A 21,943-nucleotide genomic window follows, 5' to 3' on the forward strand; every position below is an offset into this window, starting at 1 on the left:
CTTCAACCACCTTTACAAAAATGTATGCTTCTTTCGAAGGCAGATTATGAGCGCAAATGAACGGTGACCCCACTTTTTTATTTTAATTTTCTATTAACTATAAGATAAAGTTCATTTATAGAAAAATAGAGAGAAATCCTATATAAATGATTTAGACCCGCGAACCCCCTTAACTTTGAACTTTTCTACGCACTGTTCAACTGAATCACAGATGTTTAGTCAAGTATTGTAAATTGTTAGAGGAAAAAGTTGTCTCCTGAAACTACTGTGCCAAATTTAACTTAACTTCATCTGAATTTTTCGTAGAGAATCTAGTTTAAATAATATATATATCTGGTGTTTTTATCCCTCAAACAAACATAGCTTATGTTGCAAAAAAAGAAGATAGATTTAAGTGAAGTTGTCGTCATACAGATTAAAAACTATTGTAGTTAGAGAAAATTGGTGTGTGTGAAAAAAGGTCAGCAGAATTTTGAAACAACGTATTCAGAAGTAATTGACTTTGAAATGTCTTTTTTTTATTAAATTTAAGTTACTGGCTTACAATACATAGAGAGAAAAATTAATCATTAAAAATGACTATGACAATAGTCTGCATGATCTAAATCTTCTTTAATTTCCTGCCCTTGATAGACGATTTTTGTTATTTTTAAGAAAAATAGATAAGAGAAAAATTGTTATGTCAAATAAGATGTACATGTACAAATAAGTCATTGGGGAGAAAAACTGAGATGTCAAAAATTTTCGGCAAAATAAGATATACAAATAAGTTATTATTGTCAAAATGGTTACTTTACCGCCTGATAGGAATAATGGCCCTAAAAAAATGATTTTCACAGCTTGTTTCATAAGTTAATATATAACAAACCATTGCATTTACCCTTTTCCCTTCTAAATTATGCATGTTTCACTTATTCATTCACAATAACATATTATACAATGCTCAAGCAAACATTCTTATAATTTTGCAATAATCCTTAATAACTTTTGGTCAACCTGAATTCACATTAAAGTAGCACAATACAAAGATTTGTTCACTCCCAATCAGACAACTTTAAACTGATGTAATTCATTTCATCCTTCTTAATATTTTATAAATGAGTTACCAAAAGAAAGAAGAAAGATTAATTTTTATACGACTGCAAAATTTTTCATCGTATATTGCAATCACGTTGGCGTCGTCGTCGTCCGAATACTTTTAGTTTTCGCACACTCTCACTTTAGTAAAAGTGAATAGAAATCTATGAAATTTTAACACAAGGTTTATGACCACAAAAGGAAGGTTGGGATTGGTTTTGGGAGTTTTGATCCCAACATTTTAGGAATTAGGAGCCAAAAAGGGCCCAAATAAGCATTTCTTGGTTTTCGCACTATAACTTTAGTTTAAGTAAATAGAAATTTATGAAATTTTGACACAAGGTTTATGACCACAAAAGGAAGGTTGGGATTTATTTTGGGAGTTTTGGTTCCAACAGTTTAGGAATTAGGGCCCAAATAAGCATTATTCTTGGTTTTCGCACAATAACTTTAGTATAAGTATATAGAAATCAAAAAATTTAAACACAAGGTTTATGACCACAAAAGGAAGGTTGGGATTGATTTTGGGAGTTGAGGTCCGAACAGTTTAGGAATTAGGGGCCAAAAAGGGGCCCAAATAAGCATTTATCTTGGTTTTTGCACCATAACTTTAGTATAAGTAAATAGAAATCTATGAAATTTAAACACAAGGTTCATGACCATAAAAGGAAGGTTGGGATTGATTTTTGGAGTTTTGGTCCAAACAGTTTAGGAATAAGGGGCCCAAAGGGTCCAAAATAAAACTTTGTTTGATTTCATCAAAAATTGAATCCTTGGGGTTCTTTGATATGCTGAATCTAAAAATGTACTTAGATTTTTGATTATTGGCCCAGTTTTCAAGTTGGTCCAAATCGGGGTCCAAAATTAAACTTTGTTTGATTTCATCAAAAATTGAATAATTGGGGTTCTTTGATATATGCCGATTCTAACTGTGTATGTAGATTCTTAATTTTTGGTCTCATTTTCAAATTGGTCAACATAAAGGTCCAAAGGGTCCAAAATTAAACTTAGCTTGATTTTAACAAAAATTGAATTCTTGGGCTTCTTTGATATGCTGAATATAAACATGTACTTAGATTTTTGATTATGGGCCCAGTTTTCAAGTTGGTCAAAATCAGGATCCAAAATTATTATATTAAGTATTGTGCAATAGCAAGAAATTTTCAATTGCAGAGTATTCAGCAATAGCAAGAAATCTTCAATTACACAGTATTGAGCAATAGCAAGAAATCTTCAATTGCACAGTATTGTGCAATAGCAAATATTTTCAATTGCACAGTATTGCACAATAGCAAGAAATATCTAATTGCACAATATTGTGCAATAGCAAGAAATTTTCAATTGATTGGAGTTATCTTACTTTGTCCAGAATAGTAGTTGAATCAACTTAAATCATTGTTTTATACAATATACAATGTATATTCACTTTTACTACCAACTGATAAATTAAAACAATCTTTGCCATTCAGTGATAACAAGCTCTTTTTTTACATTTTAATATTTTATGATGTATTTAAAATGAGGAGTTATTGTTATTTCTTCAATTTTTTTGAGAGGATTAATATTCAACAGCATAGTGAATTGCTCAAAGGTAAAACAAACATTTTAAGTTCATTAGACCACATTCTGTGTCAGAAACCTATGCTGTGTCAACTATTTAATCACAGTCCAAATTTAGAGCTGAATCCAGCTTGAAAGTTGTATCCATACTTGCCCCAACCGTTCAGGGTTCAACCTCTGCGGTCATATAAAGCTGTGCCTAGCAGAGCATCTGGTTCAAATTGTGATAATTTCAGTATGACATGATTATTACATAATCAATTATTATGTAATTAGTTGCTATAGTGTGATGTCCACACTTGAATGAATTTAGCTTCTTTGTTCTTCATAGCATCCCGAAATATTTTATAGATTCTTGTACAAAACAGCTTGACCTCCAAAACTGTGTCTCAGATTTCCAAAAACATCAATAGAACAAATTTCATGCCACATTGAACTGAGTGATCTCTTATGAATTGATGTTGCAAACTTCATTGAAGATTTATGAGAGAATGAAATACAATAGGAAAAATCTGAGACACAGTTTTGGAGGTCAAACTGTGTTGTGCAAGAATCTATAAAATATTTTGGGATGCTATAAATAACAAAGAAGCTAAATTCATTCAAGTATGGACATCACAATATAGCAACTAATTACATAACAATTAATTATGTAATAATTATGTTATCATGAAATTATCACAATTTGAAAGATAAATCATTCGTCTTTCTTTTGGTACCTCATTTATAAAATTTAAAGAAGGATGAGTGGAATTACATCAGTTAAAAGATGTCTGATTGGGGATGAAAAATCTTTGTATTGTGCTACCTTAACCAAGATAACTAAACAAAGACCAATAAACCTTGAAAATGAGGCAGCATGTACACATAATAGTGCTTCTATACAGCATATATAATTGACCTATTACTTAAAGTTTAAGAAAATATACCAAAACACAAAAACTTAACACTGTGCAATGAAGCGTGAAAATGAGGTCAAGGTCAAATAAAACCTGCACGACTGACATAAAGATCATAAAATATTTCCATACACCAAATATAGTTGACCTATGGCTACTAGTATTAGATAAAAAGACCAAAACTCAAAAACTTAACTTTGACCACTGAACCATGAATTGAGGTCAAGGTCACATGACATCTGCCCGCTAGACATGTATACCTTACAATCATTCCATACAACAAATATAGTAGACCTATTGCATATGGTATGAGAAAAACAGACCAAAACACAAAAATTTAACTATAACCACTGAACCATGAAAATGAGGTCAAGGTCAGATGACACCTGTCAGTTGGACATGTACACCTTACAGTCCTTCCATACACCAAATATACTAGCCCTATTGCTTATAGTATCTGAGATATGGACTTGACCACCAAAACTTATCCTTGTTCACTGATCCATGAAATGAGGTCGAGGTCAAGTGAAAACTGTCTGACAGACATGAGGACATTGTAAGGTACGCACATATCAAATATAGTTATCCTATTACTTATAATAAGAGAGAATTCAACATACCAAAAACTCTGAACTTTTTTTCAAGTGGTCACTGAACCATGAAAATGAGGTCAAGGACATATTGGACATGTGACTGACGGAAACTTCGCAACATGAGGCATTTATATACAAAGTATGAAGCATCCAGGTCTTCCACCTTCTAAAATATTAAGCTTTCAAGAAGTTAGCTAATGCCGCCGCCACCGCCGCCGGATCACTATCCCTATGTCGAGCTTTCTGCAACAAAAGTTTCAGGCTCGACAAAAATGAGGGATTCTCCCACTACACAGTCAGCTACATGTAGGTCATACTGCATATTATATTATTTCAAAGCAAACTGGCTTGACAGTTTTGAATGTGAAAGAGCTAATTGACTCCTATCTTTAGTAACCACGAATATTGTTTAGTTGTTGAAATCATTTAAATTATGTGCTTTAATTCAAAATTTACAGCAACAAACAAAGAACAAATACACTGTCACTGATTAATAAGGTTTTTATGTACACGATGTTTGTCTATCTTTGTTCTTCTCCAAAAGATATCGGATGATCCTAGAATCACTGTTAACAAAGTGTGCTGGTCGATGAATGCTTCCAGAAACGGAATCTGCTTTACTCCCGGTCACAGAATGGAAAACATTTGTTTGATTCAACAGACAACGTAAACCAAGGAATGCAAATATCAAAGCTTCTTTGAAGGCAATAGTAACTTCGTCGACCTGTTCTAAAATAAATCCCTGATCTTGCAGTTTACCTTCAAGCAATCTGATAAGGTGTTTATTAAAAGCACCACCGCCTGTTACCAGAACCTTTAACACGTTTTCAGGTTTGAGTTTATTTTCAGCGTGAAGTGAATCACGTGCGAGCTTGCATGCTTCAGTTAATCTATTGGTTACATGCTCTGTGTAAGTCATTAGAAGATCTGGAATACTATTCTGTGTTGTCTGGAAAATAAATATGGTCTATACTGTATATCATTTCTTCATTATAATTTCTAAAACTTCTTTAAATACATATTTTGTATACTGATAGAATAAAACATAACTTTTAAACGATATCAACTGTATAAGATGAATGTAGCCTGGAAATTTTTTTGAAAATATCTTGCTATAAAAATTAAAGATAAACAAGGCGCATGAAACCTACCAGAAATAACAACTTGCGAAGACATGTAATTATGTAAGAAATTTCTATGTCGCTAAATTGGTAAATTTTCAGATTTAAATGTTATTTTATTTTATGGACAGAGGCGGATTTATGGGGGGCAGGGGGGCCTCCCCCCCCCCTTTTGGGAAAAAATTTGGTTGCTTATATAGGGAATCACTGAAGCGTGACTAGAGCGGGCCTCCTCTTAGGTCAGTCAGTGGGCCCCCACTTATGAAAATTTCTGGATCCGCCACTGATGGAGCTTGTCTAAAATTTCTCTTTCATATTTTAAACACAATAAATGTTTACTTCAATATCAAGTGAGACTACGTGCATTACAGATTTATCTCTTAATTTCGCTTTTAGGCCCAGTCCTAGAAGAATCTGTTTTTCTCTCTCTGTCTCAGTGATGCTATCCCCTTATTTATAGTCTTTTTATCTTTAAACATTGGACCACCATTCATTCGTGTAAGATTTCTAAAAATTCTGATTTTATACCTATTTAGAGTGAGTTTTATTTTTTTTTTACATTTACATTTATATGTAAGAAGCTACAAAGGATTTTCCCCATTCTTGTTATACTTTGATGTAAGAATTTGAACAAAAATAATTCGAGTTATTAGGCTACCAATGCAGTATTCTAACACTGATGACAAATCTAACTTATATAATAGTTATTTGTACAAACATTTATAATAATGTAAGGCTATTACATGTACCAAACTTACATCTAAGATAGGTAATACTTGAGCTTCAATCCACTCAGCATCTAGAGACTTTGGTGGAAGTTGTTCATAGAAATGCAAAGCGTCTAATTTACCCAGTATCTCTTTTATAACAGTTCCTGTCTCCGATATTATGCCGTTTGGGTCGTATTCTAATTTCGGATCGTGAATAGCTGCCAGCTTGTTTGACACATAGTTACACGGGCAAATATCATATCCTTGTAAACCTTTCAAACCGATATTAGCAATCCCACCAAGATTAATGCATATCTCGTTGTCGCTAAACAAGAATTTTTCTCCATTTGGGACCAGAGGTGCGCCTTGTCCCCCGAGAGCTACATCTTTGTTCCGGAAGTTGCATACAAAAGGTTGTTTAAGGTAATGGGCTGACGTTTCTCCTTCTCCAAGCTGGAACGTGTATCCAAGGTTAGGTTGGTGGAAAATTGTGTGTCCGTGCGATGCAACACAATCGAGATTTTTTATATCTTCATGCTCAACAAAGTCTTTTACCGTTTTACCAATGAAATGTCCATACTCTAAATGCAGTTTTATTAAATCTTCACCCATAAGTTCCTTAGCTGATCGTAGTTTTGATTTCCAGTCAGTATCATATGAGACAGTAATAGCTTTCAGTATCCGGTATTGCCATTTATCAGTTTCGATATCCCCAGTAAATTCAACATAACATAAGTCTATTCCATCCAGAGATGAACCAGACATACAACCAACTGTATAAAAGGAAACCATTTTTCACCCTAGTAAAGATATGTCAATGTTTACATTTCAAGTTCACCAAATGTTCAACGGTTTATTATCTATAAATAGTAGTGATTCGTATGTTTAACAAAGTTATCAGTATTCGGACAGCGTACATATCCATAACACGTACTTTACTGCAGCTTAACGGGAAAAACAGACGAAAAGTTATATAAATGGTCAAGGCAAAGTTTTAATTTTTAAAAATCATACAGGAAAAGAGCAGTATACATTTTACAATTTAACAATGGGCATGTTAACACCAGTTGGGGCAGTTCTTCTATATATCAAATGTCGCCACAGAGATATGCAGTTTTATCACGTTTTATCAACTCCTCATCCCTACGTTCCTCTGCTAATCGTAGTTTTAATTCTATTCGACATAGCGATTTGATACAACTCTGAAATCCTACACAACAATGCAACAATTCTATACAGCTTGTATAATTCTGTACAAGTTTGTAGCTCTATATATATTAAACACCTTTGCAACTATATACAACACTGTAATTCTATACTGAGATATATACAGTTTTATCCGCTAGTCGTAGCTTGTCACTTCCATTTAAGACATTCACAATTGCATTGTTTTAAGGAATAGCAGAGCTATATATACTGTCTCATATGATAGTGGAAATCAAAAGTATACAATTAGCAATAAAACTAAATTAATATGTTTATATTTGTGACAAAGGATTTAGTACTAATTCACTGGATCTTAGTGTTACTGTTATGTTTTCGTCGCATGAAGCGCAATTTCAATATTTCCTATCTTTCCATTTGCAATTTCAATCTACTAACAAGTCTATTTTGGTGGTGCAACACTTTATTTGGCAAAGTGTTGTATAGAGATAGAACTACAATGTTGTATAGAGTGTTATATATAATTGTAGTGTAGTGTTGTATAGACATTGCAGTGCTGTATATACATTACAGCGTGGTATAGAATTGCAATGTTGTATAGAGTTGCAGTGTTATATAGAGTTCAGAGGGGGCGTAGAGGGCGTCCCCACCCTTTGCTGGCACTTTTTTTTTATATATAAAATGATAAATAATCAGCCTAGAATTCGTGAATTTTGCTGTGTATTTAATTTTAATGCGACAGTTCTCCACAGCTTTGGATCCATTAAATCATATTATAATAGACAATCAATGTAGAGAATACAGCACCAAAAATGTCCAGCCCTACACTTTAACTAAAATGCATTCAAGTTACACTTATTTTATGTTTTTTTTTTAGCAAAAAAAAGGTCCCCCAAAATTTTTCTCCTCGCTCCGCTCGCCGAAATTTATTTCTGCACCCCTTTCCAAAATCCTGGATCCGCCCCTGGAGTTAAAGTGTTGTATATATAGAATTGCAGAGTTGTATAGGACTACAGAGACGTTGTATAAAACCGCTTTATTACATATGATTGAAGATGTATAACTCCATTGGAAAATCATATACTAGTAAGAAATAAAATTAACATCAACTTATTTTTAAAATATTAAAGCAATGTATATGTTACTTTAAACCTTTAATGCAGTGAAGCTTGCTTTAAATTACACAGGTAACCTATAAGTATACATATTATAAGGGAGGCAACCACAATTTTACCTGACTTGACCTAGTAGCCTTTATAAATTGTGTATATTATTGTTTACTGATTGACACATAAACAACAGGTATGTTATACTTTCTGTATTGTGTTTATAATATTTGTTAGCGTTTTAGTATTGAATTCAAATAAAAATAAATGTATAAACACTAGGATGTCATGTAACTGCTATATATTATATACGGTAAAACTATTAATTGAAAATGCAGTTAAGGTTCATGTGGAGCCTTTGGCTAAAATGGCCGTATTTTCACCTCAAAATTTACTCTGAGTACAGACAAACCTGCGCATCTGTAAAAAATTTCAGGCATAGCATGCCCTAGATGAATAAATTTCAAATGTGTTTAATGTTGTACGCCTGATAATATCTATCGACAGAGTTATCGGTCCTGAATAGGACTGATCTAGTTGGGTATGGATACTATTAAATTACTTTCTTTGTTTCGGACATTCCATATACATATAATGTTCAACTTGGTATTATTTTTAGATCCTTTTGGCATCATTTGGAGCCAACATGAAAACGTTCAAGTCCTTTGCATAATTATAATTAGATAAAATTTCATAACTGTCAAAAGTTCGTGGCAGATATTATATCCTGTGTAACGAATAATTCGCAACTTTTTAGACTCTGGACGATTTCTAGCGTCTTACAGTATTATAATTATGGTCGGAAATCTTCATAGAAGTACGTGTATAGAGGGTAATGAATCGTCATGCATCATAACAGTGTTACATAATGTTTAGGCTTTTAGTTCTTTTCACGGAAAACATATAGACCATAATTACTTTGGGTCAACTATGTTTTACCTAATACACTTAGTTTAAGAAATTTAAAGGTCTCATCTGTTTCCAAATCAGTTTGATTTTTAATCACACTAAGCTTTTAAAAAATTTTTTTTTGGAAACAACATTTAGTATAATAACATAAAGATTGAACTTTGGTATTTCTTCCAGGATAAGACGTATTAAAGCACAAAGACGATTATCATGGCATCAGCTGATCCTATTTCTGACATTATATCGTCACTACGAACATGTGGTATTTGTAAACGAGAGTGTTTTGATCCGCGGACTCTCGAATGTATGCACAGTTTGTGTTTTGAATGTTTGAAGGGACTAATCGACCGGAACTCAAACCAAGGGGACGTGTCTTGTCCGACGTGTAAATGCAAAATTATGTCGTCTGGTTCTTCTATTAATAATTCGGGTTTAGAATCTTTAGGAACAGCTTCTGTGTTTACTGATGAAAGAATTTCCACTTTTCAAGAGTCTGGGATGGTAGCCTGTAAGGAACATCCGAATTATTTGTGCGAGTATTTTTATGCAGATAGTTTTGATCTTGCATGTGAAGTCTGCAAAGTAAACAAACCGTTGTGTCAATTGATTACCGAAGAGGCAATGAAAGAAGTTCGGAATAGGCAACAGACAAGAGTTAAAGAATCGTTGTCAACTACTAATCGAGAATTGACTGAAATTTGTGAATCTTTGAAATCTCGTGAACGTCAGAATTTGTCCAAGAAAGACGAAACTGTATTGGGCATCATGAAGTATTTTGCAGATTTAAAAATGCAGCTATTAGATTATTTAACAAAACATGAAAAAGATGTCTTAGACAAACTTCAATTATTCACTGATACTGAAATGGCAACAATCACACAATACACAAAACTAAGTTTTTCGTTGTTGGAAAGCCTCGGTCCATGTTTTCCATCTGTGAACAGAATCTTTAATGATAGCGATATATTGAATTCTTTTGCAAGTTACTTGAACTTTGATGCTTTGCTATCAACCTTGGAAGATTTTACCGCTAAAGCTACAACAATCAAACAGTATGTTCAGGATGAAAATGAAATTCGTTTTGTTATAAACACAGAATTCGAAGATATGTTGACCGAGGGTGATCTTATAAATATTGAGCTTATCAATTCTAGTACAAGATCGCCTGGTGCGGTGATATCCAATGAAAGCAATGATTCACAAAGCAACCACACTAGAATCGATAATCATTCCGTAATCAATGAAAATACTGGATCATCTGATGTTACACCAACAGCGGCTAATGTTGTTAATAGGAATGAACAATCACCAGGAATAGTGATAAGCGTTTCACCTCCTGATACAGACAGTGATTATCAACCGGAAGACGAACCACCTCCATCATACCAAGAATTAACCTCAAGTAGTAGCACGACATATTCAAATAGACAAAATACTTCACCAGTAACTCAGAATCCATATCGTTTTCCACCACCAAACTTTAACAATTCTATAGGAAATACTAGTAATTCACCGGTGTCACGTGAACACTTTACCTTTCCACAACCAAACTCCAATAATTCCGGAAGTAATAATTCTTCGTCTCAATCTCTACCATCTGCTCCTAACGTGGATGACTTTTTTACAACGCCATTAGTACCCAGAGGTTTAACGCATGGTGTATCCTCAGGATCAATAACGCCACCAGGAACGCCAAATGATGACAACAGGTTAAGATTAAATCCTCTTACTAAATTTAATGCAGAATTAAGGGGAAGAGACCGAAAAAATCCTACTTTAACAGATTTATGCTGGATAGATGAAAGGGCATTGCTTGCAATAGATAAAAGAAATAAAACAGCCAAAGTTTTTAATACGAGGGGATCTAGATCTTGTTTAAATGCCTATGAATTACCCGTCGATCCACATGGGTGTACAGTATATAGACTGCCACGACAGCCGTGTGTATATATGGCAGTGACTTTTCCTAAACAGAGATACCTTATTACATACGCAATCGACCCAATGAATAATTACCAAATCAATGTCATAAGTACTATAGTAACACAGAAAGGCTACACTTGTTTAACGTTTAATGAAAATACCAATCAGTTTGTTTGTGGTACAACTAACCCGTTTTCTTTGCCCGCAGTAGATATTCTCGATCATCAAGGAAACTTTCTACGGACATTTAATGGGTCGGACGCTGTTCGACTAGGTTACCCAAGATCTATTAGAGTAAGCAAGGACGGAATAATAGGTATTTCTGATTACAAAACGTCGCGTGTAATTTTCATGACCATGGAAGGAGCTCATGAAGGTGTTTTTGACGGTTCGATTAGTAGAAATTTAGGGGATCCACAAGGGATAGGATTATATAAAAACTTATTTGTTGTAGCAGACACAAGAAAGAATCACATATACTTTGTTGACTCATCTTCAGTAGTAGTCGATGAAGTAAGGCAGCATTCGTTACTGGAAAAAACTCCGAGATTTATTGACTTTTCGCCTGGTTCTTTTCCTAAAATGGCAGTTGGTCATGGGAACGGCTACATTTCGCTGTACGAAGTCTATGATACTTTGAACCCGGACTTAGGAAGTACTGTGTAAATATAATTTCCATATAGACTGCACTTTTGTCATTAGAAACAACTGTACACTTAATACAACGTACAAATGTCTATAATAGATACAAATAACTATAGTCTGTTAACACTACTTTACATAATGAAGGTATGGTGTCTTAGACATTCAATTAATAAAAAATGTAAAGATGGTTTGATCTGAACTTAAACGATATTTTGAGATTATGTACATGGATGATGTCAAAAAGAGCATTGACAATTGACATGTAGAAGCTTCAGATCTTTGCATTACCTAAAATACACATTTATTTCGTTTATTTTTTGTACACGTATCAAGTCGTTAGTTCTTTTTTGTTTTGATTATTTTACAATTGTCATTTCGAGATCTCTTGTAGTTAACTATGCGATATTGGTTTTGGGTTTTGCTAATCTTTGAAGCCGTAGGTTTACCTATAGTTGTTAGTTTTTATACTTCATTTGGTCTCTGGTAAGGATATGTCTCATTGGAGTCGTATCACATCTTCATATTTATATAATTTAATGTACTGTAACTGGTTGTTTATATAACTATAATCGACAACCACACGGAGTCTTAAATCTTAAAGAGGTCGTCTTTCTTTATGCATACTGCTTTAGTTGGTGGTTTTGTTTTTAATTTGTTGGTTTTTCTTATTTAATTTGGGACAGTTTCTTTGTCTCGTGATTTCTCTATGTCGTTTCAAGTTCTTGTTTGCCATTCGTTGCTGTGTTTGAGCGTTTGATTTTGCAATTTGCCGGATTAAGGACTTTTCGTTTTGAATTTTCCTCGGAGTTTAGTATTTTTGTGATTTTATCTTTTTCCAGTAGTGTATTTAAATTAGAATGAGACTACTTTATCGTAATGTTGACACTCAATATAATATTGTCACACAAAAAATTAACCGCTTCTAAATCTATGACTTCTAAAAGTCATATGAATAAATAGGAAGTTGTGACTTGCTGTGGTATTCCTGATCTGACACATAACACTATTCAGTATGTTGAATGTTGGATGTTTGCGTCTTTAAGAATTATATTTACTTTAATTGGCATATGCAACATGAACTATAGTTGAAGACGCAATTTTAATAGCGACAGCATGGAAGTATTACTTCCATGGCGAGAGCAAATGCCAAATAATATAAAATGTTCATAGATCAATTATATGGAACGCCACATCTGCCTTATATTACAATAACCTTATCATTATGGGTAAAGATATATCATGAAGCAAATGTTCTATACTATAACGACATTTGACTATAATACTCTGTCATATTGCTATATCGCTAAGATATATTTATATACTATAAAGACACTTTGATACAACATGGAGCTAGCTACTTTTTCATACTATTCTGTCATTTCACTTTGTTATGAAGATAATATTTCATACTATGAAGACATCTTGATATAACATAGAACTACATTTTCATACTGCTTTGTCATTTAACTAAACTATTATGTGATATTGCTATGTCATAAAGATACATTTTATACTATAAAGATATCTTAATATAACATGAAACAACTTGTTCATACTATTTTCTCACCACAAGTGGAATGGCCTTTGATGAACGGCGATACATTTTCAAATGATGGATATATCTTATATATGTTAAATTGTGTTAAACAGAATTATATAAATAGAAACTGTCCACCCAGATTCCTGTATAGACAATCAAGTTATTTAGGTGATTTTAAAGTATATAACCAACAGCTCAAAATTAACGTTGATACATAATTTCACACTACAAGGTAACCAGTGTAAACATACAAGGATAAACAGGTTTTATACTTTGAACCTTGTTATCTGCACACATATAACTATACCAACAATGAGAACTGACTTATTTCAATTAAAATATATATACAAACTTTTGATCATGGAACACGTTTACAGTGGCGGATCCAGAAAAAAATTTGGGGGTGGTCCCAACTGAATATTGAATGGTATGAAAAAGGTTAAAAAATACCTTCGACATTATGGAAGATCATGAATTTGGACAACACCATGCGATGCACATATTCCTAGGTAAAGGAATTTCAAGACATGTAAACTGATTTTTATTTAAGACTCTATACAATATCTTGCAATCTAAAATAGCACAACATACAACTGTCATCTGAATAAGGCAAACTGAAAAAAAGGTTTAGCTAAAATGTTCCGAATCGGTAAAAATATTTTTACGTAAAATTGTTCAAAATTTACTAATTTAACAAACTTAAGGGCATACGATACAGTTTTGATCCTGTATTTACAAGTTCGTGAAAATTTGCATATAGGCTATTTTTCACCTGATTAAATCAAATATTTAACAAAAAAATATACCTTCATGTGCTACTTTTTTCAGTAAAACGAGGTCGAAATTTTGTATATTTGCTCAAAATTCGGATTTATGGCCGTAATTTCTTTTTCGAAAGAAAGACATAACTTTTTTGTTATAAAAGATTAACACAAATGGGTTTTTGTTAAATAATCGGTAATTTCTGTATTTTATAAGTATCCTAAAAAATTATCATTTTTTTTTATTCAAAAACAACTTAAATTTATCAAATGTTCATGAATTGAGGAAAATACGTCATTTTTTGCTGCATGTTTTTCAAATTTAAAAAAAAATCCTCTATTTACAGTTTGATAAAATTTGATTCACATGATCTCCCTGCAAAATGAAACAAATTGATGTTTTGAAAAATAGGGGTCCATGAACTCGGTTTCAAATTAAATCAGTTTGAATGATAAAAATCAGTCGAAAAATGCATCTTTTCCCGATATGTTACAGTTTGACGTCGCGAAAATAACATTTTACGTTAGCAACGTCATAACTCCCCTGTAACTGTATCGTATGCCCTTAAGGGTTTCCTTGCAAAGTTATCTATAATTTGTTGTATGTTTAGTTCCAAACTGTAGTGCACATGCATCAACGCAAGTCCGTTTAAACACATGCATCAACACAAAACCGTTTCAACTAGATTGTCCCATAGTTGTTCTCAGTTAGGTTTTTGTCGAGCCTTCGACTTTTGTCGAAAAAGCGAGACTAAGTGATCCTACATTCCGTCGGCGTCGGCGTCGTCGGCGGCGGCGTCCACAAATATTCACTCTGTGGTTAAAGTTTTTGAAATTTTAATAACTTTCTTAAACTATACTTGATTTCTACCAAACTTGGACAGAAGCTTGTTTATGATCATAAGATAGTATCCAGCAGTAAATTTTGTAAAAATAAAATTCCATTTTTTTCGTATTTTACATTTAAGTGGACTTAGTTTTTCTGCGGGGAAACATCACATTCCCTCTGTGGTTAAAGTTTTTAAAATTTTAATAACTTTCTTAAACTATACTGGGTTTGTACCAAACTCGGACTTATGATCATAAGAAAGTATCCAGAAATAAATTTTGTAAAAATAAAATTCCATTTTTTCCACATTTTACTTTTAAATGGACTTAGTTTTTCTGCGGGGAAACATTACATTCACTCTGTGGTTAAAGTTTTTAAAATTTTACAGCTTTTACATTAATGCTAGCAAGACAAATCTTTGTTTGGCTTGCTTGCTTTGTTTGTATCAATGTTTGCTCAAGCATGGCAATTAAGATAGGCGGGGCTTCAGCTTGTATACATCATACTTAAATTTTATTGGACGTTATGTTTGAGGTTAAGGACACCTAATCACATGACAAATATTCTCACATGTTTCCTCACCTGTAAAAATACAATAATTTGTCAATGAAAGAAAAATATAAACTTTTTTCTTGTATGAGGCTGAGAAACTGGCCTTCAGCATTGACCTAATATTGTTTTTTTTATAACATATCAATCTATTAGTTCAGTCAGTTATTTCCATGTCTGCCCTTCCATTATGTAACTCAAGAAAATATTCAAAAAAATGGGAAACAATTGTATCGAAAAGAGGAAATCGAGTGTACATTTTTTTTATGTTAGGGTGTGTTTGAGATGAATATTTTGTCTTGAAAACGTACAAAGCAAGAGTATTTGATACATCATCTCACTTCAGATTGTATCATTTTAATATAGCAAAGCTACAGGTTGACTTTATAACATAAAAAAAATCACAGTACTAAAAGATGAAATATAGGGGTGAAGTGAAATACCTATCCAATGGATCACAAAATCAGAGTAGGTGTGTTCGAATAGCTATTTTACTAAAAGTGCTTGACGACAGTCTTTAAGTTGGATATTTGAAGAAGAAAAAAAATTGTCTTCCATTTCTACGATTGTGAAAATAAACTGGCGTAATGGGGAGATAATTTCGACGTAGTAAAATCCTGTCTGTATTGTATATTTACAGGTAAGGAAACATTTGAGAATATGAGTCATGGGATGTTTTCAAATTTAGTGTCCTTAACCTCAAACATAACGTCCAATAAAATTTAAGTATGATGTATACAAGCTGAAGCCCCTCCTATCTTAATTGCCATGCTTGAGCAAACACTGATACAAACAAAGCAAGCAAGCCAAACAAAGATTTGTCTTGCTAGCATTAATGTAAAAACTGTAATACCTTTCTTAAACTATCCTGGGTTTGTACCAAACTTGGTCAGAAGCTTATTTATGATCATAAGATAGTATTCAGAAGTAAATTTTGTAAAGAAATAACTCCATTTTTTCTGTATTTTACTTTTAAATGGACTTAGATTTTCTAGTTAACATTACATACAGTCTGCAGTTAAAGTTTTCAAAACATTTATAAGATTCATTAACTATCCTAGATTTTTACCAAACTTGGACACAAGCTTCTTACAATCAAAAGATAGTATCAAGAAGAATATTTTTTTTTATTTGTTTCCTCATTTTTGTTGAGCCTGCGCTTTACAGCAAAAGTAGGCGAGACACTGGGTTCCGTGGAACCCTTACAAATTTTTAGAAGTGATAACTCACTGTTGGATCGCTCAAATTCGCAACTCGTCACCCCCCCCCCCCCCCCCCCCCCATGGTAGCTATGATTTTTAAGATAACAGAAATAATTGGAAAGTCGGTTTTGCAACATTCTTTCAGAGCACCGGCTACAGTTTCTGGTTTTGAAAGCATTGACTCGCAAGTCTTTTGCCAAAAACGCAAGACGGAAGGCATTGTAGATGGACTCGGCAAATCAGTATGGTAAAAGTCTACAAAGTGTTTAATTTCATCAAATGTTGCGCTTTGTACAAATGCCTGTACCAACTTCAGTGCTTGAATTGCTGTTGATGTTGGGGGAAAAAGGGGGGGGGGCTCAAAAAGATAGACAAATTTAATTTAATTTACTAGTAATTAATTCATAATGATTGGGTTTTTTTCAAAATGTACATAAATGAAATTTAAAACCGAGACTCCGTTAGTTGGAGAATACAATTATATATGGAAATTTCACTTATAAATACAAAATAATTTGTATTTTCCTTTCAAAATAAGAAGCCAACTTCTTCATATTGACGAGCTGTTTTTACAATTGATAATTACATGTATACAGGTGAAACGCATTGATCCGTATTCAATCATTGTGACACCTCCAGGTATCCAGGTAATCCATAACCAATAAGTGCTATGAAAGGATTAATCTTCAATGCTAATTTGTTAATTAGCTAGTTAAAAATAGACACTTTAAAAAAATTTGAGGTTCGTCATGGGGGTGGTCCGGTGCGCCGTGGGACCACCCCCTGGATCCGCCACTGCGTTTATGAGTAAGTATAATTACATGTAACCGTTTAGATGATATCAATTTCAACGGAACTTAATGTTTTCTGATTTTGATTTATAATGGCGTTATAGTAATGGTTATCACATTTCATTAATTTGAGCAGCTCTGAGTATTCTCTTCGAAGTTTGCCTTTCTCGAATTGGTAATTGTGGTGGGGGTTGAAAGCAAACATGTTCGAGGAGAATATGTAATTGCACTTCAACTTGGCTTGTAATTTCAACTGGCAAAATTAATCATATATACATTTAGACAGGTTTTGTTCTGTTGATGTATCTTTAGAAGTTTTTAGCTCTTAAACGTATGCGACGTTTCCGTAGATTTAACTTTTACAGATAATTCATCTGTTGGTGTAAAATCGACTGTTTTGTGCCCAATGAAATATATTAAGTTATGTCGAAAGACGTGCTTAATTGCCAATTATAGAAATACAAATTATTTAGTCTCTTAGCTAGATTTTCGCTGTTTTCTTTTATAGTGTTAAATTTTGAAGAAAACTGAAAAATTTGGTTGATAGCGTCGAAAAACTAGTAAAAAGAACATTCTGATTCCAAAAAAAACCATGACCCCCAGTTGTCCCTCACTTGGAGTTAAATTGTTGCCCCTTATAATCGATTAAACCATTACATTTTTTTTCTTCAAAATACTAAAATTCATTTATAAAGTAAAATAACGAAAATACCAAACTCCAAGGAAAAATAAAAAACGGAAACTGTCATATTCCTGACTTGGAGCTTCAGGCATTTTGTTTTGAAAAAATAGTGGATTAATAAAGACAACAGTAGTATACTGCTGTTCAAAAGTCGATTAAGAGAAAACAGATCCGGTTAACAAATGACAAAAAACCCGAGGGAAACATCAACTATAAGAGGGAAACAACGGAACAAGAGAAACACGTAAGTGCAACAAAAACAAACGTCATCATACATAGAATAAACTTATCATAGATACCAGGATTTAATTTTGTACATACGCCAGACCCGCGTTTCGTATATAAAAGACTAATTAGTGACGCTATAATCCAAAATAAAGTACAAAGTTGAGCATTGAAGACCAAAATTCCTAAAAGTTTTGCCAAATACAGCTAAGGTCATCTATTCCTGAGGTAGAGAAGCCTAGCTTAGTATTTCACAAATTCAAAAGTTTTGTCAACACTTTATTAATAATTTTTTATGACTATATCAATGATAATTCATGTCAGCAAAACGAACATATTTATTGCCGATAAAAAATGTTCAGCATTTTGACGATATCATCTTCAGTGTATTTTCAAATAGAATCAGTGTGGTTCTTCACAAAATAAGAATTATAATAACCCCAAAACAAGAAATCTATATATACGATTCCCTTTTTTACAGAAAAAGCTCTGTTTAATGAGATGGTAAAGTCGATATTTCAATTGAACATGGGGAATAGAAGTGTAAAGCTACGAAAAATCAAAGGTCTTAATGTTACAGCAAAATTTGCAGAGATTGTGATATAAGATTAAGCAGTAAATGTTTAGAATTTTTGAGAATCCACACTTGATAAACAGCACTGGTTGAATATATCTCATCACAATATTTTAGATGTCATCTTTTACTGTAGAAAATATGGTAGTCTGCACATTAAAAATATGTCAAGTCGAACATCTGGATGATCCAGCTATGTATCGTTCTTTATACGGAGTTTTGTGAAGGTTCGGTATCCTACTTTTACACCTGGTTTTGTAGGTAGATATAGATATATTCCTCTCAATATTCCTCTCACTTTTATGACAATAGCAACTAGCATTCTATAATATCGACAAAAACTAAAAGACTTAAAAGGTAAAAATGTATATAAGAAAAATGAAAGTCAACAATATAAATAAACCATATCACAATAACACAATAGGGGGATGTATAAAAGAGTAAAATCACAAAAATACTGAACTCCGTGGAAAATTCAAAACGAAAAGTCCCTAATCCAAATGGCAAATTCAAAAGCTCACACACATCAAACAAATAGATAACAACTGTCATATTCCTGACTTGGTAAGACATTTTTTAATTATAAAATGGTGAATTAAAACTGATTTTATAGCTAGCTAAACCTCTCACTTGCATATCAGTCGCATAAAATTTCATTATATTGACAATGATATGTGAAAAAAATAAACAGAAATAATAGATAAAAATGTCAAAAATAGGGGTATATCTTCAACCGTGTGTTGTTATATTTATCCCTATAAAATCAAACAAATATGTAAACAAAGATTTACAATGAAGAGAAGTATAAGTACATAACCACTTCTTATGTTACGAAAAAGTAGTATCACAAAAATACTGAACTCCGAGGAAAATTCCAAACGGAAAGCCCCTAATCAAATGGCAAAATGAAAATACCGAACCAGGCCTATCACTAAAAATGAGCTATACATTAAAGTTAAAAACAAAATGAACACTATTGCACACGATCAACGCTTTTACGCCCCTGTAAAGTTTTAATAAGAAGCATTCAATTCTTCAAGTTATAATTACTTTTTCATGCTGCAAAAATACAATTAAGAGTTAAATATGAAGCTTTTCGTTAGGTTTTTTATCTATTGTTTTTAGATTGTCCCGGATAGTCTCGTGCAGTCATAGCTATTTTATTTTAAACGGAAATAAGACAGTATCGGTAACTTCGACGTACCCGTACAAATACAGCATATTGGTGAGCTCCGCGATTGCTGTCAGCCAATCAAATTACGGATTCTAATGACTACATTTAATGCAATCTCGCACGAGTACAGTATGCAAGACACACAAATCATACAAAGCACAAATAAACAACGTAAAGGACATTTGATATTCAAAGTACATTTATAAAGAACTTAAATCATGTTAAGTAGCACTGGCACTTGTCTCAGATCCCCCCTATATACCTTACTATTATATTAAGGGATATAGGAAACAAATTCTGAGACAAGTGCCTGTCCTAAGAAGCTAAAAAAAGTACACAGAAATGTCAATCATTCAAGCAAAAATCGGAAAGAGTAAAGCACACAATGGCATGACTTTGTATCTAAATACTGTCACACTAAAAGCAGAGAGCATCAAACATTTGAATAATAATAATAATCTTTATTGTCATGTAAAAAAAATTAAACATGTTTGTGACAAACTGAAAAACAAAAACTGTAGTATAAAAGTCCCAGATATAGTATATATGTATATATCAATTGTAGCAAGATTGGAATATAGTGACAAATCAAAATACAAATTACATCATATTAATATACCACAAAACATTGGCAAAGCAAGAGTCCCCTGTCCTGAGTTCCATTGACTGTTTTAAACAGGAAACTAAACTTTATACCTGTTTACATTTGATGGATTGAGTATATATTGTATTTCTTTTTATTGTTAGTGCAACTCATAAAGTCAATATTTTGAGAAGCATTTTTTGAGAAGTAGTTATTTCTCAATTTTTTATTTATTTTGCAATGAAAGAAGAAATGACATTCATCATCTAACATGAGGGTACCAAAATTTCACCTATTTTGACAGCTCTTTCACCTACGTTTATTCATGATACAAACAAAAGTTCCCTTTCTATGTTTATTTTGTAGAACTATAATTACTCACTGTATGGTTTCACCAATTTAATTTTGAATCCATACTGAATTATTAAAAAATTAGTCTCAACAGACCTCCAAACTATCCATGATTCTGGAATGCAGATTTCCCAAATTTCTTCCAAACTTAAATTCACATCCTTTAAAATTTGTTTTTAGTTTTTTTCAAATATTTAGAACAATTTATCATTACTAATCCATGCTCACTCTTCATTTCTGAATAAATGGAGGCTTGTAACATGTTTTATTTGTTCATTTTTTAAAGTTTCCGTACATTTTACCTTTTCCAGTGATACTTCATCTGTTGATGTATACTTATAATGTTTTGTGCATAGTTGAATATATTTACTTATGTTGAAAGATGTGCATAATGTCAAAAATAAAAACAAAAATACAAATTGTTTTGTCTCTAAGAAAACATATAAGATTTCCGCTGCAATTTGGGTAACCGGCGCAATTTGGATACCGTGACGTTATATCTTTAATAGGGCAAAAATGGCATAATCTAAGATTTCGTGGTACTTTTTTTTTTTTTTTTTTTTTTATATATCTACCTCATTAAAGTTCCAGACTATGATCAAATATTCTAAATTTATTAATAAGTTATGTTAAATAATTTAATTATCTAACATATATCTTCAGGATAGCGTTTTATCGTTTTTAACGTAATAAAACGAAAACGTGATAACCGACGGGATATTCAGAAGTCACAAGGTACACATGTGATGATATGGATGAGCAGATACAAAATAAAGAGGTATAATAGTAGTGGTTCATATGATCCAAAAACCACGTTATGGACCATGCTCTGATTGGCTTATTTATTTTTTTAATTTTGTTATCTATCATACGATTGTTTCAGATTTTTTGTACGAAAAAGAGTAGAATAAATTTGAATAGCATTGAGAACCAATTGTATGATAGATAACAAAAATGAAAAATAAATAAGCCAAT

At 32.5% G+C, this 21,943-nt stretch overlaps 2 protein-coding genes across 2 annotated transcripts; one reads left to right on the top strand and one right to left on the bottom strand.

Annotated features, from left to right (window-relative positions):
• Nucleotides 1-4,551: 4,551 nt before the first annotated feature.
• LOC143062867 (anhydro-N-acetylmuramic acid kinase-like) lies at nt 4,552-6,833 on the bottom strand. The gene is made up of 2 exons (XM_076234686.1): nt 6,009-6,833; nt 4,552-5,078 (listed from the first exon to the last, which is right to left on the bottom strand). The coding sequence occupies exons 1-2, from the start codon at nt 6,750-6,752 to the stop codon at nt 4,632-4,634; spliced, it is 1,191 nt and encodes a 396-aa protein (XP_076090801.1). The 5' UTR covers nt 6,753-6,833; the 3' UTR covers nt 4,552-4,631.
• Nucleotides 6,834-8,347: 1,514 nt separating this feature from the next.
• On the top strand, nt 8,348-11,895 carry LOC143062868 (uncharacterized). The gene is made up of 2 exons (XM_076234687.1): nt 8,348-8,426; nt 9,317-11,895. The coding sequence occupies exon 2, from the start codon at nt 9,350-9,352 to the stop codon at nt 11,726-11,728; it is 2,379 nt and encodes a 792-aa protein (XP_076090802.1). The 5' UTR covers nt 8,348-8,426; nt 9,317-9,349; the 3' UTR covers nt 11,729-11,895.
• Nucleotides 11,896-21,943: the final 10,048 nt, after the last annotated feature.

This window comes from Mytilus galloprovincialis, chromosome 2 (assembly GCF_965363235.1).
Source record: "Mytilus galloprovincialis chromosome 2, xbMytGall1.hap1.1, whole genome shotgun sequence".
Classification (NCBI taxonomy): Eukaryota; Metazoa; Mollusca; class Bivalvia; order Mytilida; family Mytilidae; genus Mytilus; species Mytilus galloprovincialis.